We start from the raw sequence: 19860 nt of genomic DNA on the forward strand, positions 1-19860 counted from the left end.
ATGAATAAAATATGATTATCCCTACAAAAAGTGGCAAGCATTATTTATCTTTGCTAAACCTCATGCACAATAAAACTGTTTCCTACCTGAGTCATGAATGACCATAGGGACATTGCCTGAATTTGTCCTTATTCCTACAGCCACAGGGCAGCAAGGTAAGTGTTAACAGTGATAACCCTGTCTATTTAGTGATATTATATTTGTAAGAACATGTCTCCCTGTAAACCTCTACTAGCTACACAAGGACCCAAACTCAGTACTGTTCATACTGTCTAAATTATTGTGCCATATAAAACCCATGTGCATCGATATTGCACTTACATTTCCAAACATACAATGTAGGAGGGTGGGGCTGGCTGCTCAATAAACCTGGCACCTAATTTCCGTACAAACTCCCTATATCCACTCCCATTCCCAGAACTATCAGAGTTATTTCCTAAAGCAAAAATTCAAAGGGAACTCAAAGCAAATTTCAAAATTTAGGTCAAATTAGACAAGTATACTTCCAGTTCAGCTACTTTGTCTTAAATTTGAATTTCTATTTAAATTCACTTTGAATTCTATTGTTAGTGAATAATATTGCCAATATGAACAGAAGTGGTGATATTGTTCCTAACTTTTACAAAGTCATTTATTAAAAAGAGAATTGTTGGCATGTCATATTGAATTTAAAATTTTAAGCCAAAATAGCTACTTGAAAAAAAAAATCACTTTGAATTATCGTTGAATTCCCAGCAATTCTCACTTTAGTTAATAACCCTGTTAGATAAAATAAAACAAATACATGTGAAGTTAGATCTCCAAAAAAATTCGATGTAAGACAATGGTCTACTTAGGAAATATTTTGCTTTCAATATATAGAGATTATTTTATTTTATATTAATTCTTAAAAGGTAGTTGACTTATGCTTGGTATTATAACCAGCTTGAGTAAATTTACAAATCAACATTAATGATTGTACAAGAATGCATGTATGCTCTGATTTTTTATATTTATGTAGCAATTATTCTACAACACCTTAATCCAGAGTAATTTAAATAGATTAGCAAGAAATCAATAATCATTAAATTGTGATACAGTAGATTAGAGGACATTACAAATTACATTATTCCATGTTATTAAACATACATTACAGTAAATTGTAGTTAATACATATCAAAGCCAACACAGTAAATTAATGCAGCCTTTATATACTTTACATATTGAGGAAAATTATGTTTTTAGATATGTAAGATTTAGAAATCTGATCACACAACACAGTACTTCTTAAAAACAAATGTGTATTAATTCCTGACAATTATGAAATCATAATTTTTCTTTTCAATTCATGCAAATTTTTGTTTTATAAACTAATACAATGTTTTTACCACCTAATTGTTTTATACAATGTTGCAACATAGTCACAATTTAAGCTATATTTTAATGTTGGTGAAGTTCTCGATTAGAACCATAAAGCTTTATATTTTCTTTATTTTTTTTATTTATTTCATGTTTTGTTTTAATATCTGATATTCTACAAGTTGATTATTTGCTACCAAAACATCCTCACAATGATTTGCAAAAAAATTTTTTTAAACATGATCATTATCATATATAATTACTATAGTCATAAAATCAAATGACTTTGGTATTACAGTATGGTATAACTTTTTAGAGGGATGGTAGGAACATTATTATTATTGCCATTAATATAGCGCCAACAGATTCCGTAGCGCTTTACAATATTATGAGAGGGGGGATGTAACTATAAATAGGACAATTACAAAAAAACTTACAGAACCGTTAGGTTGTCTTAGATTCTAAGGCAAGAGAGGGGGTAACCCTAGATAGAGAATAACAAATAGAGAAGTACTTGCCTAGTAGTATTATGTGGCTAAAACATAACGTTTAATATATTCATTAAAAATATTGCTATTAGTGCATCAAAAGATAAACCAAAAGGAAAATTGATAATAAGAATAATTAAAATAAAATGTAAAGAAAAAACTATACCAGATTATCAAAAGAAATGTGAAATGATAGGTGTTTATCTCATAAAAGGGAAGGCTAAGAAAAACTTGTGTCGCTAGCAACCTTAAGATCAATTAATAATCAATTGGTATATTCTTGGAATTGCAGACTGAGTCCAGATATTGAAAATCTGTAGTGTAATGTTAAGAGGTGCCAGTGAAACGAAAGCTGGCAATCCCAGGAGCACAGAGTGTTGAGTTAAGTGAATATAACAAAGTGTATGTTATCAATCAGTAAGATACAGTTGTTACAATTTTCCTTGAAGGGAACTATTAAGATCACTATTCTAAGGTTCTTAGCTCCAACAGAAAAAAAAAATTCAGCCAAGTTGTCACTAATACAGCATAAAAAATAACATCAATAAGTTAAAAGTAAATCAATTCAATCCTTAATTGGTGCTATATACTGTTGTGCTGAAAACTTGTAAGCTGTGCCTTCGAGGGCACCTATTCTATGTCAAAAAGCTGTCTACTAATCTGAAGTAAGCACCATAAGGAAAAATTATTATTACAAATATGCCCTGCCTATATAACTCTGGTAAGTCATCATGTCCAAGGTCTATTTTCTATAAAGAAAATCTTTTAATAATAATTGCCATAGATAAGTGTAGAGCAGAGCCCCGATGCGCGTTTTGCTGTCTCTTCAAGGGGAATATGATTATTAATTGATCTTAAGATTGTTAGCGACACAGTACGGTATATAGTTTAGGAATTGTAGTCAATGTCTGACATCATTTTTATTTACAAATTCTCAGATACTCCATCTAGACTGCAAGCTATAGTTATATACTTAATTTGGAAAACAAAAATAAAGAATACAAGTAGGTATAATCAATATGTAGATATTTACCCATTACTTAATCTTAAATTTGAGCTATTATATATATATATATATATATATATATATATAGATGTGTGTTATAAAACAGCTTACAGTATATATATATGTACAAATAAATAGCATTTCCTACCTGACTTTTAAATTTCCTTGTTGTGGTTGTCCATCAAAAACTGATAAAATATCAAAATCCTCCTCAAGTGCGAAGATGTGAAATGATAGTTGTATCCTGTTTCGTTCCCCAGTAATTATTATCCAGGTACAGTTAGCATAGTTTGGATACCCATGCGGAAATCCAGGGCTTTCTATTGTGCCATTTGGACCCTGTACTAAACCTCCACAATTTTGACCTGCAATACAAAAAGAAACATGATGTCATATGTTAATTTTGTTGTTTGTATTGATAAAACAATTATTTAACTCACTCTTTCATATTTAAATGTATCGATCTTTCTTTCAATAATCCCACGTTTTTTAATTGTGTTTAATGAATCTAGATTCTAGAAATCTGATTTTCCAAGAAAGCTGTTTTCATATACTTGTTATTATATGTATTTTATGTTTCCCTTTTTCCATAAAATTCTTACTTTTATTTTGTTGAAGCTGTTTCAGGTAGAATAACAAAGAGAGTTGAAGACAGGGAAGTAATTATTTTTCAAGTAAATTAAACTCTGTTGAGGTGTTTCTTAAACCAAATATATTTAAAGCCACCTGATATATCTATGCATTTAAAGAAGCTAACAAATATATAGCAGGATTTATTTAAACATTTGCAGTAAAACAAAACAAACTAGATTTGTACAAACTTTGCTAACAAGGACACTATAGGCCCCCAGACTGCTTAATATCATCAAAGTTGTCTAGGTGCAATGTGCCTGCCCCCGCTTAGTTCTGCAATGTAAAACATTGGAGTTCCAGATAAACATTTTCATTGTAGTACTAAAGAAGCCTATAGTTGCTGTCTACCAGACACTTGTATTTCAGAAACATACTCCACACAAAATACCTGAATGAATCACTGGATTGGACTGACCACTGGCAAATTTGGCTAAGGCTGGCTGGTGTTTAATATCATATTGCCTTACTCTTCAAATATAACATAACATTTATAATGTTATATTTCAAATCACAGCTTATTGCCTCTAGTTCATCCTTATAACAGCAGAGAAATGCAGAAGTACTAAATAGAAAAACTAGGGTCATTTCCTGGAATTATAGTCAGACTGGGCCTCATATCTCCCCAACTTTTAGGAGTCTGGGTGTGTGAGAATAATGAATAGTATTTGTGGAAAGGGAAAATTGTTGGTTATATTTGTGTGTAATAGCATCAGTCTTTTTTTCTCCCAGGTTATTATTAGTACACCATCTATTCCTTTCATAGAATGCATTTCATAGAAAGCATACATGCCTTACAGCAGTTGGATTAAATGTTTCTATAGAATGTATTACCAATGCAATGCAATGGCAGTTTATTTGTACTTTCTAGTTATGTCAAGTTTATTTTGCTGACTTGAATGAGTGAGCAGGAACATTCTAAGTGACCTAGACCTCGATTTCATATTGTTAGATACGTTTTCCAAATGATTTAATATTTTTGGATAAACATTTAAAATGATTTAATATTGTGAAAAATATTTTAATTATGATTTTTTAAAAAGTATTTGTATATGGTATATGTTTTTCAGATGCCATTTCATCAAATGAAGAAATTTACATGAGTCAAACTACCACAAATACAAATTTCATCAGTCCAATAATTGACAAGGTAAATGCAAATGTTAAACCAAAGCAGCAACGTTGAGTAAACTTTGAGAATTTGTCCAATTTGTCCTAATATTTACATTGCGTTTGTCAAGTATTCAGATATTTCATTTCTGAACTAAGATGTTTAGCTAAGACTTTTTTTTAAAAAGATAAACTTTTTTTTCAGAAATGCTTTCTCTTTTTTTATAGATAGAAACAAAGTGTATATATATATAATGATCAGTGTTTATTGTCTTTTTTCAAACAGACTTTCTTTGACTACATCTCCCACTCTTCTTTCAATTTCAACCACAGCTGGGAATCTAAGTACCATATTTGACTCTTTGCTGCTCTTCAAGAAATATATATTCACTGTCACTTCAGTTTGTAGCTCAATACTTAGAAGATCTGTCCTCTTCTCATTTATTTTGCTCTAAGACACCTTTATGCATTCCTGTATCTTTAGAAAATAAATATATTAAATATAGGGGGCACACTTCATAGGATACATTTGGTAAATAAATGTAAAAGAACTTATACTTATATTATAGAGATATAATATTCTCTTCAAATCTAGAAACACAGAAAACACACATTCATTCCTTAATACTGTCACATTCATATCTTAATACTGTATGTATAAATATTTATTTAAATATTAAATAAAAGTCATGTGTAACAAGTTTTAATTCACAATTTCCAGAGGCACTTATAGTAGGCTCTGGCTATAAAGGCATGTAGATGGTAAGAATATTGCTCTGCTGCTCTCACTCGCCTTGTATCCTCCTTATATAGCTCAAATAAAGTATTCTATGCAAGCTTTGCAATAGAACATATACATAAAATAAATCAGTAGGTAGTCCACACAACACTTTTCGACCCACAGGTCTTCCTCAGATGTATATACATTTTACATTTATCTACCAAATTTATACTTTGAAGTTCACACCCTATCTTTGATAGATTTATTTTCTATTTCTTGTGGTGTGTCTAGTGAGTGACTAAAGACACTAGGGTAGCTGCACTTATTACAATACTGGTGCCATCCACCTTATTGTAAACTTGTGTGCTGTGCTTGTTTTAGTTTTGATTCCATCATCTTTACCATTCTAGAGTATTGCAAGTCCCTCCTTCTTAGCCTTGTACACTGGCAAAATGAAAATTCAAATGCCTACATTCTCCTCAATGTATCCTGTTTTGCTCATGCTCATGCCTTCTATGAAGACTCTGTTGGCTTCCAGTTGGACTATGTTCTTTGCAAAATACATTACATTTATATACAAATGAATAATAAAAGAAGACTCAGCACTAATTAACAGATGGGCAGCAACCCTAAAAAGTGTAATCCCTCAAGACCCTTTTAAAATACAAGAAAAATATCAAGAAAAGGAAGTAATGGCTGCCTCAAGTACAGTAACAAGAATTAAAACAGTTAGATGGAAGTCCAAATATATAATAAGTCACAGCAAAAAAGTCCAAATGGAAGGGTTTCACTTAATTCAATGATAAGTAAGGTGCTTTAGCAGGGGTATCCACAATATCTTTATCCAGGAGAATCCACTTATATGAAGACAAAAGTGAAGGGAGCCAATAGTGCAATATGTAAAGTCAATATATACACTAATACGGGAAAGATAGCAGTAAACTCACATTTATGAGAGCTATAACCAGCTCTAGCGTGAAGGGGTCTTGAAAATGTTCTACATACTAATAATACTAATCACAGTTTCCCATGCAATACTAATGGATTTACCATCACTTGTGCTTGATTAGAACTGCCAGAGTCATCATATTTTTCTTGATACATACCACCTATCTGATCATGAGCATGTAAAAGGTTCTGTCTTGTAATTTAAAACCTACATGTAAGAAAAGAGTTTAACAACAGTGTAAACCTGGAGTCTTTTTATGTGCTGACCATAAAGAATGACACATGTCCTGAAAAACACTGTAGATCTGTTAATGGTTTTATATTTTGCTGCACTGCCATTGTTCTGTGTTTCTTACTTTCTGCTCTTTGCTCATCTGCAGTAGTATTTCCCTATAGGTTTTATGTAAAATATTTATTTACTGTCAAATATTTCATCAACATGCACATCATCTCTCCGAGACATCTGCTACTTCCTGCAATTCCTCAACCCTAACTTCACCAAAGCAGTAACCAAATCCTGTGATCATTTTATTTACAAAGCTGAAATTACAGCCCATACCACTCATCCCTAATTACCACCTGCAGACTGCTTCATCCATAATAAACACTAGTTAAATGCTAATAATACTTAACCTATTCTTCCGTTAACATTACATAGTGTTCATAGTTTAAGCTATCTCTAATAAAAACTTCTTCTACTGATTATTTTACATAACCAACCAGGAATGGCTTATGATGTATGACTTAAATGATATATACCTTATATTTTCTTAACCTGTCTTGATGGGCAGTTATCCAAATTAATAATTTACAGGACTATACTCTAAAATGAGAATTCAACACAAATTTCAAATTTAAAGATTCAAGTCAGCTTCCACTCAACTACCCTGACCTTAAATGTTAAATTCACTTTGAATTCTCACTTTAGTGAGTAACTCTGTTAATGAAACCTTAGTGGCTTCTACTGCACTTTAGCTTATGTTGGACTTACAGAAACTAGTTGCTATTGCAGAAAGGTTCAGCAAATCTTATTTCATTTAAATGTGTTAACGTGGGTTTACATACCACACATTTATCCTTAACAACTACAATAACCTAAATGCTTTCTTTGAGACATATTACCTTACGGATAAGCAAGGTGAGTGCCAGGTATGTCCAGAGACAGTCTAATGATAAGTTGTTTTTCTTATACATTATTAAGATCAATTAGAAATTTGCCTTATTGTTAGTTGCTAAGCTGGTTGAATATAAAAAGCACGGGAATTGCATGTATATTTAAAACGGTCTGATTATTACTCCTTTTTTAACTTTGTGGGTTTTTTTGTAAATAAAAGGTATCTAGTAATAAAAATAAAATGTAGACAATTAAATGTAGAAAGTACAGCTTAAAAAAAATCAGAACCTGGGTGCACATAACAATGAAATAGGCTGAACATGAAAAACACTGATGTGTAAAATAAAGAATTTATGATTCATTATGAAATCAGTGAATCAATACAAAAAGAACTAGGTAGTTTCACTATTCCACTGATTTTCTCCTGCCAAAGCTCTACATACTGCAGCGCTGTACATTTTGGGCCAGTGCACAGTGCAATCGCTGGGTGACCAGTAGGATGGGAAGCGCTCCCCACACAGTATGTAGCGTGACCGAACTGCAGACCACTGATGAATAGCTTCTGTTCCCCTACCCAGTCTCACAGGAAGTGTTCTCTGAGAGTGACAAACTGCTTCCTGTCAGAGTGGGTAGAGGAACAGAAGCTCCTCTACTGCAGTTTGCATCTCTGCCATTCTACATACAGCAGCTAGGTGACCTGGCACGTTGGGGCGATGTAATGGGACACATGAGGGGCTGGAAAATAAGACACATGGAGGGGCTGGGGGCAAATAAGTCACATGGATGGACTCAGAAAAATAAGACATATGGAGTGGCTGGGCAGAAATGAGACACATGGAGGGGCTGGAAGGGAGATATGAGACTCATGTTTGGGGGGAAATGAGACACATGGAGGGGCTGGAATGGTGTGATAATGAGACACATGGAGAGTCTGGGGGAAATTATACACATGGAGGGGTTCAGAAACATGAAAGGGCAGAGGTGGGAATGAGACATATGGAGGGGAGATATGTGGAGGGTATGAGAAAGGAGACACATGGAGACGCTGTTGTAGGAAAGAGACACAAGAAGAAGATGGGGGAATGAGACACAAGGAGAGGCTGGGGGTAATGACACACAAGGAGGGTCTGGGGGGAAAAGTCACACAGAGGGTCTGAGGGGAAATGAGGACAGTCTGGAGAGGGAAATTGGACAGGCCTGAGGGGGGAAGCACATTCAGAGGCTGGGAGGAATTAGACACATGGAGGGGCTGGGGGAAATGAGAGGATGGGTCTGTGGAGATAAAAAGACACACAGAGAGGCTGGTTGGTAGAAAGACACAAAGGAGGGCTGAGGGTAGAAAGAGATGCACAAAGTGGTGGGGATAAACACACAAAGGTGCTTGGAGTGATAAAGAGAGGGGCTAGGGTGGAGGAAGAGACACACAGAGGAGATGGGAAAAGGGGAATAAGATGTACTGAGAGGGGCTAAGGAATGTGAACACGAACACACAGAGGGGTCGGGGAAAAGGAGAATGAAACACACAGAGGGGTTGTGAGAAAATAGACACACAGATGTGATTGGGTGGAGGAAAGAGACACATAGAGTGGTGGGGGGAAACACACAAAGGTGCTTGGAGGGAGAAAGAGAGGGGTGGGGGAGGAGAAATAGAAACACAGAGGATCTGGGAAAAGTGAACAAGAGACACACAGAGGGGCTGGTGAAGAGAAGAATGAAACACACAGAGGGGCTGTGGGGAAAGAGAAGCACAGAAGTGCTTGGGCAGAGGAAAGAGACACACAGAGGGGCTAAGGAAGGGAAGAAATAGGACTGGGGCTAAGAGTCATGTGGAAGCTGCTTGGGGAGAAAGACAAAAAAAGGGAAAGAGGGGGAAAGATGGATACAGAGGAGCGGGAAAAGGGGAAAAAAGACACACATGGGAAAATGGATGATAAGATGCACAACAAATGTTAATTTAAGCCGACAGATGGGAACAGTTACGTCCACAAAAAGAGCTGCCACTATCAACCATGGTTGAGGGGGATTGCAAGAGGACAACTGACAAGGGTGAGACGTAACTGTTCCCATCCCGATGATTTCATACAACAGGCAGATCATATAAAGAAAAAGTTGGTTAAAAAAGGTTATAACAAGAATTCAATAGATAAGGAAATTAGAATTCTGTCAGGAAGAGAAAGGGATGAATTACTACAAGATAATATAAAATATAAGCAGGATAGAGAGAGATTTCGTACAGCCTTTATAACTCAATATAATACGGATCACTTTAAAATTAAGAAAAGTTTGGAAAGATTTTGGCCAGTCCTGTTGGAAGACCCCTTCTTGGGAGAGATATTGCCGGAAAAACCAACATTAATATATAAAAAAAATAAAAATGTGAAAAATCTTTTGGCTCCAAGTTATGCCATAAAACAAAAACAAGAACTCCAAAAAAAGGAAGTAAAAGGGTTCAAAGGATGTAATAGATGTAATAGATGTAAAGCATGTTCTGCGCTAATTTGGGATATAATACACATTTTAAAAGTAATATCACAGGGGAAAATTTCCTGATAAAAAATAGTATTGGCTGCCTCACGGACTATGTGGTTTATTTACTACAGTGTCCGTACGGTAAGCAATATGTCGGTTGAACAAAAAGGGCTTTTAAAATCAGAGCAATGGAACACATTAATAACATCAAAAAAAGATTTAAAATCCCATTCAGTACCGACTCACTGTAATGCCTGCCCTTTGTTCGATTTAAAAAAAATAATTTGTATAGCCACAGAAAAAATTTCCCCGCGTTGGAGGGGAGGCAATAGAGACCAAAAACTGGCTCAGAGGGAGACATACTGGATCCACAAATTACAGACACTTAACCCAAGGGGATTGAATGTCGATGTGGACTTAGTGTGCTTCCTGGGCTAATAGGCAAAGGGTATCTTTCTGGTCAGAAAGGTATTTCCTTAGAACTCAGAGAATAAATATTTAATGGCAAACATCTGAAGGTAAAAACAGATCAAAAAAAGAAGAATGAAAAAACAAAAAAGTTTTTGAAGGAGTTATGTAAGATATATACGTAAATAATATATACATATTTTTTGGATCCTAAATAGACAATAATACAACAATTTATTAAATTAAGTATCTAAAGGAGAGAAACATAATACATACACAAAAGTAAGTTAACGTTTGGGAAATCATAGTTTTTAGAAAGGAAGACACTCACAACAATAATAATAAAAACATTGATAAAAATTATCATATGAATAGGAGGTGAGGGGTTAACTGCAAGTTACATCATGGCTGTTAATTGTGATAATTAAAAATATTCACCAGTATACAATGTCCTGACTATATATATAATAAAAATATGGTATAATATGGATATATCTGACGAAATACCTTTTTAAAGGGGTTATCAATAATAACATATATAGAGATCTAACATTAAGAATGGAATGAGAGGTTTAAAACAAAAGGACAATTGTAAGCTGATGAATTAAATGAAGAAAATTGTTGAAAATATATATGATTTGAAAAAAAAAGAATATAAATCAACATATTGTCTCCTTTCATCTATCCTTTCCTTTAAATGGACTATAACATCATGTAAATCCATGACATTACCTCTGGCGACCACCAGGGGGCAATAATTCAAACACAGGTCATTGAATCCAATGGAACGCACGGCCATTTTTATCAAGCCACAGTGGAACGCACGGAAGTGCGCCGAACCGGAAGTGAAGACGGACAAGAAAATGTTACCGCGAAAAAGATTCAACTAAATTGAAACAGCTGGGACACCCTTTACACTGCAAATAGGAAGCCCAATGAGAAGAGGATTATGTACCAACGCCCACTACACCACCAATGGACTCCCAGCTTGAGCATATTTAAGGGTTTGAGAGGGGAGGGGGAAAACAGGCTTATTTGTACACTTGTTGATGTTTTGACAGTGTATGTGATTGTATGTTTTAACTGAAATTTGATATTTGGTCCCTGAGGAAGTTTGCTAAGGGAGACGAAACGCGTAGGACCAGTAATAGTATTTTATTATTTTATTTTTATACTTTAAAGCCAATAAATTTCCTTTTTTACCAACCATTGGGAGTGTGTGGACTTCCTAATTTTGGAATTGGCGTGGTAACCAAACAAAAGGAGGAACCCCTCCCTAACTACAGGGGAGGCAACCTGAGGGCTTGAAAAAAAACATCAATTTGTGAGTGCAACCTTGAAACATGAAACGAATATTTACATTTTAACTTTATTACACTATGTTGTATTTTATGTTTATATTCTAGTGATACAAGCTGAATCCCTGGTCGATATGTAGTTTGCACTACAGAGGGTATAATAAACAAAAGGGAACAAGAAATTCAAAAGGGAGGTTAAGAGGCACAGGTGAGGATGCATTTTTCTTGTGGGGGTAAGCATCTTAACCTGTGTCTCCTGCTTTCCTGTAACTAGTTCTTCAGTACAGGAGTCTACACCAAAGAGTTGATTGACAGGTGATTGAAAGATGTCTTATTAAAGGGACACTTTAGTCATCCAAACCCCTACAGTTTAATGTAGTGGTTCTGGTGTCTATAGCATGTCCTTGCAGGCTGGCAACTGTAAATGCTGCCATTTCAGAGAATCTCTATGAGATTATGCTGATTGGCGCAGCACAGTTTTTGCCACATATGTGCAATAGCCTGATTGGATTGGCTGAGATCATCAAGTAAAGAAGAGATCTTTAAAATAAACATGATAACATCATTTGTTTACAGCATACACATTACCAAAGGTTTCCTAATATGTAATTGCAGTTGGACTGAAACATTGATTATATGCAAATGCACATCTGCTTGATATGCATTTGCTCTTTTTTGTATATTTTGAAGCCCTATGAATGCTTTCTTTCATGTTAGAGTAATAGTTTTTAGTTTTTAATTTTAAGTTATCTTTTCCACCTCTAAATCTGCACACTAAGCTGGCACAATGCATTATTGGGTTTGTATAAAAAAATTTCCAGGGTTGCTTTTCATTCCCAGTCCAGCTTTGGCCATTGGTACGAAGAGGTGATATGTGTCCATGAAAATATGATGGATTTGGCAATTATAACTGAGAGACAAAATTTAAACTAACTTAGTTTGGTTGAAATCTGTTGTGCTATTTTTATTGTTTTTATTTTATATATTTATGTTAATAAACATTTTTTAACACTACTACTGGTTCATCTTTACTCCAGTTGTCTTCACTTGTTGTTTGTTTGTGAGTCATTCTGTCTTCTGTCTTTTGGCTGAATCTGAGCAAACAATAAAACCCTATACACTTCAGAATTAATCCAGCTGCTTCTGTCTTCTGCCACATCATCAATAAGCACTAATGACCCAGTACCATTGAAAGCAATGCATGCCCATGCCATTACACTGCCTTCACTGTGATTTACAGATGTGGTATGATGTGGTGTGATGTGGTATGCTTCTGATCATGAGCCAGGCCTTCCTTGTACTTTTTATTCCAATCATTTTGGTACAGGCTGATCTTAGTTTCAGCTGTCCAAACAATGCTGTTCCAGAACTGGGCTGGCTTTTATTTTTATTTATTTTTTTTAGATGTTTTTAGGCAATGTCTAACCTGCTCTTCTTATTCTTGAGGCCTATGAATGGTTTGCACCCTGTGGTTAACCCTCTGTATTTTCTCATGTGAAGTCTTCTCTTTATTGTAGACTTTGATAATGATATGCCTCTTGGAGAGTGAGCATGTTGGTACAATTCTCTTCCAGGGACCCCATATGCAGAGCCCTGCTATAGAGCTCTTGCAGCAAATTTACTTGTGACTTCTGTAAGTCTCTGGTGACTCCTTAAGTGGGGTTCCAGAGGACAAAAGGATCAGAAAGATTGTGGGATTGCGGGTGTAGAGTGAAGTGAATGTGATGAGGTATTTTTGTGTTTTAGTTTCAGCTGTGTTTTGTTTGTGGTATTATATGTCTGCTTAGGGGCTGTAGTGAATGTGTGTGTGTATAGGGGCATTAATGTACGTATAGGACAATAGTGTGTGTATAGGGGATGCAGCAATTGTATACACAAGCACTGTAGTGTATGTGTGTATAAGAGACGTAGTATGTGAAGGGGTTGTAGAGAGTGTGTGTTTAGGGAATGTAGTGGGGTTTTTTTGTGTATAGGGGATATAGTGTATACATAGGGGCTCTAAAATGTGCATAGAGAATGTGTCAGTGTCCAAATATTTCCAGGCCTAACTGTATATATAGATATAGTTACACCACAAGAACTTATCATGCTATTTTGTGTCTAATGTAAATGTATGAGGCTTCGTGTACCTTTCAATTCATCATACTTCTTTTTTTGTGTAGGATGCTGAAACTTTACACTTCAAAGACTAAGTTATATTAATTATTTATAATTAATCTGCATGTAAGACAGAGTCAATTTACTTTTCATTAGCAGTGATATATATGATTATCCAAATTACTCTCAAATGTCATAGCCATTACCATCTACAATGTCTAATACAAGACTAACTGGTATCCAGGAAATGCAACACTACTAAATAAACTCATAGGTAATAACTATACGTCTTACTAGAATTACCTGTTTTAATTGTGATAGACAGCTATATAGACAGACAGAAAGATAGAAATAGACAGATAGATAGATAGATAGATAGATGTAAAGTAATCAGATTAACAACACTACCCAAACACATATATGCTCCACTACATTTTAACCTCTGCATTACTCTAAGATACTACAGTACACATTAACTCCTTTATTACTTTAACACATTAAACTAAATATTAATCTCTAATAAACAATACTTACACCAGACATAAACCCCAACACAATCCTTTAACCCCTCTCTCAGTTCAACTTGTGGTGAGAGTTAATAAAATTACTAGCAACAGCCATGAACAAATGCTGTTTTAACAATTTTTCTGAATTCCATGCTGAAAATGCAAAAAATGACAGAAAGCAATTATCTGTCCATTATCTTGCAGAGCTGCTGTATTAGAGGTGTATAGTATTCAAAACTCAACTTTGGGTACATAGCTGATATATAACAGTACATTTCATATGTATTTAAAGCAGTGGGGAGTTTTTGTCGCGGTTTGATCTCACCATAAGTTTAATAAAGTTTCATTTTAGGCTGTCAAAGAGATTTCTGCAACTTGACAAAAGGAGTATCATGCTGATCAGTTTCAGTAGGTTGAAACTGCTCTTTTTGTCCAATTTGTTTTACAATGTAAGCAGCGGTATAAAAGGTGTTCTGTATAGTAGTCTGTCAAGGGAGCCTACAGAAATGTGTGTTGGAAATCTAAAATGTTACTTGCTCTATCTGAGCAGTCATATGTTCAACATGATATCCATGGAGTATTGTGAAAACACATTTAGAGCTGCTGTGTGTGAGGTGCTTTTTTGTAACCTAACGTGGTTTATATACAGTAATTAATACAATTTATTTATCTATCTATCTGTCTATCTATCTAACTACAGTGTCAAGAAAAAGTATTTTACTCTGCTCACTGGCAATTCCCTTCATTGGACACTATTCATTGTATCTATTTATCTATCTATCGATCGATCGATCGATTTATCTATCTATCTATCTATCTATCTATCTATCTATCTCTGTGTATATGAAAGCATGTACTGAAGAATTTTCTTACATTAGTGTAATTCTGAATCACTACAGCTTACTTTAGTGTTTTTGTGCAAAAAGCCTGGCTCTGTACTGTAAACTCTGCCTTTTTTGTAAACAATCAAAGAGCACCTCTTGTGAAAACAACAAAATTGAAACAAATAAGAATAATATAATCCAATAATCTGATGACTCCCAGCCCGCAGGACAGCACCAGTACTTCCAGTGCTTAGCCCTCTTATTTATTAATGATAAAACATGAAAAACTAGATTTTCCTGATAACCAAGGATATTCAATCTGGTGTATAGATAGTATATACTGGTAACAATGTAATCATATGAAAATAGCTGAACCTGAAAGAAAGTATTGACAGTGTAACAAACCACCCAGAAGTGTGGTATTTGTTAGTGTTATTTCTTTATAATGTTGCTAAATTATCCGAGTATTCTGAAGGAGCTCCTCCTTTAGACTTTTGTAGGCTCAATGTTCTATGAAAGATAAGTAAGTCCTAATCACCCTCTTATCTCTCTTAATCAGAAAAGGCCATCCCAACCACTATGACAATGCTCATGGTCGGGTATACCCAATTGTATCATAATCCTTTTCATGACTATTCTAAGATCAAACTGGTCTGAGTATACACTAATAAAGAGAAATAGAGTCAAAGAGGAATCAATCATTGCAGCAAGAAGAAGGGGGCTAACTGGTAAGGTGGGAGCAGTAGTTCCTCCAAGTTTAATGGTCATCCACATGGGGGAGTATAACAGTGTTTAATAAACAATGTGTATCACACATTGTCTATGAGTCCTACACCAGTGACTATTTTCTGGTGCAAGTTACTAATCAATTTTTGGCAACTAGGACAACGCACCAATTACCAATTGCTAGTATTATTTCTAGCTCTACATGCATAACGGATAGGTTAATTAGTTCCAACTAATCCTGTCTGTTATAGTACATGCATACTAACGATCGCCTATCAGCCATAATTAATACATATATACTTAAGATTGCATACCAGTCATAATTAATCCTTTTAACATTACTTGTGCCATCCATCTAAGACATATTAGCTATCAACAATTCCCATTTTTAAAATAAAGATCTTTTATATCTTGTCACAAATTCACAGTTAAGTATCTCTAGGGTTAAATCAGTAGAGAGGGAAATATGCCCTCCCCTTCTCTCTATTGGTTACCTAAATATGTATTCAGACAAATCACACACAACCGTCACATATAAATATCTGATACTTACCTGTCCTCGGTTCACCTCTGATGAGCAACTTTGGCAAAACGCGCGCATCAGGGGCTCAGGACGCCTAGTCGGCTATATTCAAGTGTTACACTAACAAAGCCGTTACTCAGACAGAAATAGTACCTTCTGTACAGGCAACCTTCTATCGATATCTCAGTCCATTTATTATACTTTCAACTTTATTTCTTGCTTGAAATGGGGGGACCCAGTGGTAGTGCAGGCATATTGTAAGTGTGCCCACGAAGGCGCTTTAGATCTCAACACACAAGTCAGTGCTAGGACGTGCTACATTCTAAATATAGAAATAGATCATTATAAATTGACCCCAGCGATCCGCTATCATTAAGAACCTCTTGTGTCACAGGCACTCTTTTGGCAATTATTGCCTTATTTATCTATGCTCTATTTTTGGTGTTGCTTAGGGACTTAATACATAAGATTTTTTTCAACAGAGGCAGTGGGGACACATCATTAGACTCTTTCCTGCAGGAGAGCCTAGACAATAGATGTGTTCTGTGCCTCCTTTCTCAACCCTAACTGCATATTCATGTGGAAATAGGTATACCTAGAAAAGTTAATCATTGTTTATTTTGTCCTCTTATTAGTATCTCCCTCACTTCGTTCAACACCATAGCTCTCTCTGCTATAAATGCAGACAGATTGTACCTGTGCTGCTCCAGCAAGACAGCATATCTTATACAGGACTGAATATTCTGCTTTTTGCTTTTATCATTTAATTTTTCTTTTAAAGCATACTAATTAAAAGTTATATTTTTATTATTATTTGTAACTGTGACAATAACCATTTAGATGTTTATACTACATTGAGTTAGGAGACACCTACTGATAGTTTTTTTTTGTTTCCTTTCTTTCTGTTCCATTTAGGGGTTATCCCTCATTTTTCCTCTACCACTACTCTGTCTCATATTATCACATAGGCTCTTTTTTTTCTTTTTAGTTACCAACCTGCCCACTCTGTCTCGAATAGCCTCGACTGCCCAACAAACGGCATCTGTCTCCAAGTGCTTCCTCATAACAGTGATCACTAAAAAAAGTTTGCATTGTTAACATCTAAGACCTAATGCCTGTGAATCTAAATTGTCATAACAAGTGATCGGTGTTACAGTGAACCTAACACACATATATTGGGAAACATGCCCAATTGAAAAAAACAACAAAAACACAGAAAAAACAAGGAGCGATAGTAGGACAAAAAAGAAATAATTTAGCAGCAAAACCTTCAAAGTGACAAAGCCAATTTAAGTTACACATTTACTACACTAGCAAGGCAAACAGTTTGTATGACCCTACTTTATGATAAAGTCATCATCACAATGAAATTTAGATTATGATACTTTTATCTGAGCAATTTATAATATTTTCCTACATGTGCATGTCCAATTCCCTACTATAGGGCATGTTATCAAACTGGTGTTAATCCATCAGAAATACACATATGCTAGCTTTTACCACCTCTGTTATATGAGTTTAACACATTCTAAATAATTAATCTTCTTAATTAAATTCTCCCTTGGTGAGTGACAGCATAAAACTATTAACTGTTTTAATTAATGTATAAAAATATAAAAATCTTAGCTTTGAATGCAAAATATGTGGCACTGTGGACTAGTCTACATTTTGCAATTCCCTATTTAGTAACCTGTTAAAATGTGAATTAGTCCTCATAGAAGTGTATACAATATAAATGTTCCAATAGTTTTCATTTTTACATATGTCGCTGAAGGAAGTATAACAATGTGTGATAAGCAGCAGGTAATTCTCCAGCCACCCAGTTATTTGTTAGAAGTTTTAATGAATAAAGCCAATTTCAGCATTAACAGAACTTGTGAAATAACGAGAAATAGTGTGTTTGTTTCTGAGTAATCCCAGAATTTTGAAACAGTTTCAAGGACCATAATCCTTCACTTTTGAATTCATGTTAATTTGTCCAATTTTGTGTATTATGCTTGGTTTTATTCTAGAACACCTGTGTATGTACAGACATCATTATCAGTTGTTGTTTTTTGCTTTCCCTTACTTACTAAAGGGATACTTAAGACCCCTAAAGCACTTTTTTTTTAAAGTGCTTTATGTGTGCCCACTTTCTATTTTACAAAAAGGGCAGATTTCAATAAAAATTAACACTTTCATAAATTACGCTGTTAATCAGACAAACGGTCCTGTTACTTCCTGATTTTTTAGTTCAGTAGATCTAAACTCAAGAGGCATATCATTGCCCAGAGCACATGCATTGTAAAGATTTCTCATTGAGCTGCATTTGGAAGTCTGTGATTAGACAGCCACAGAAAGTCTAAGGTGGGTCAGAAGGGGAAAACCTGCATAGGCTTCAGAAGAGATCTGTAGTTTTTGTCATCTGTTTTTATACCACCAATGAAAAAATGCATAATTAAATGCATACATTTGTTAATTTGAGGTATATCTGCAAAGCAGGTTTTTTTGGGGGGACAGGTGATTTGGGTAGCAGATGTCCCTTTAACAAATAAAAATGTTTAACCCAAAACAGAACATATATTGTTTCAAGGGAGCCACAGAGTAATAAGGGCAGCTATCAAAGACTATCAAGATATTATGTTATGAACATATATGGAGTGATTTGCTCAGCTATAAAATACAAATTTAAAATGTGGCTATAAATAGCTTAAATCACAAAGGTCAGTATAAAAATAGCTTTAAACTAATGTGCAGAATTGGCATCTCAGCCATACAATGAATCTAATTTTGTAAGTTTAGTTCTAAAATGTCTTTTCTGTTTGGAGTTATTACGTTATTTTTTTTTATAGCTTTTTAGTAATAGCTGTGCCTTTATAAACAAATATGTTTGTTACCAAGCCACCTACCTACTCATCTATCTTCAAATCTAAATGCTAACTAAAATTCTGATGTATGTCATTATTGTAATTACTTAACCCTACATTAATTATTGATCAAATCTGCCAATTCCTCATTAAATGTTACTAACAAAACACATAGATTACTACTTAGTATTTTGTCAATCACTGTAAAAAAAAAAATGACTAGTTAAAGAAGGAAGCTATATTAATGCAACATGTGTTTCTGGATTAAAACAATGTAATACACAATTAATGCTATAAATACTCTAATCCCCTTACATTGGAAGGAATCTTCACATCTACACTATATGGAAAAAAATGTTTTCGGACACCTGATCATTACACCAACATGGACTTTTATCACATCACATTCTAAATACATAGATATTAATATGTAGTTGGTCTCCACTTTGCAGCTATAATAATTTCTGCACTTCTGGCAAGGCTTTCCAAAAAGTTTGTGAATGCTTCTTTTATAATATTTGCCCATTCATCCATTAAAACTATTATAAATTCCAGTTTATCCCAAAGGTGTTCAATGAGGTTGAGGTCAGGGCTTGGTGTGGGCCAGTCAAGTTCTTCCACAACAAACTCTTCCAATTATGTATTTATGGAACTTGCTTTGTGCACTGGGGCACAGTCATGCTGGAATAGAAAAGTGCCTTTGCCAAAGTGTTCCCACACAGTTGTAACTATAGCATTGTATGCTGAAGTATTAAGTTTTCCTATCACTTGAAGTAAGGGCCCAAAGCCTGAAAAATAGCCCTGTGCC

At 34.7% G+C, this 19860-nt stretch overlaps 1 protein-coding gene across 1 annotated transcript in view; it reads right to left on the bottom strand.

Moving 5' to 3' along the window:
* CSMD1 (CUB and Sushi multiple domains 1) overlaps nucleotides 1-19860 on the bottom strand; it is a 1854468-nt gene that overhangs the window by 1516912 nt on the left and 317696 nt on the right. Inside the window, exon 2 of the mRNA XM_063441118.1 lies at nucleotides 2981-3197. Coding sequence (XP_063297188.1) covers nucleotides 2981-3197 — 217 coding nt within the window. The remainder of the gene's footprint in view (nucleotides 1-2980; nucleotides 3198-19860) is intronic.

This window comes from Pelobates fuscus, chromosome 2 (genome assembly GCF_036172605.1).
Source record: "Pelobates fuscus isolate aPelFus1 chromosome 2, aPelFus1.pri, whole genome shotgun sequence".
Lineage (NCBI taxonomy): Eukaryota > Metazoa > Chordata > Amphibia > Anura > Pelobatidae > Pelobates > Pelobates fuscus.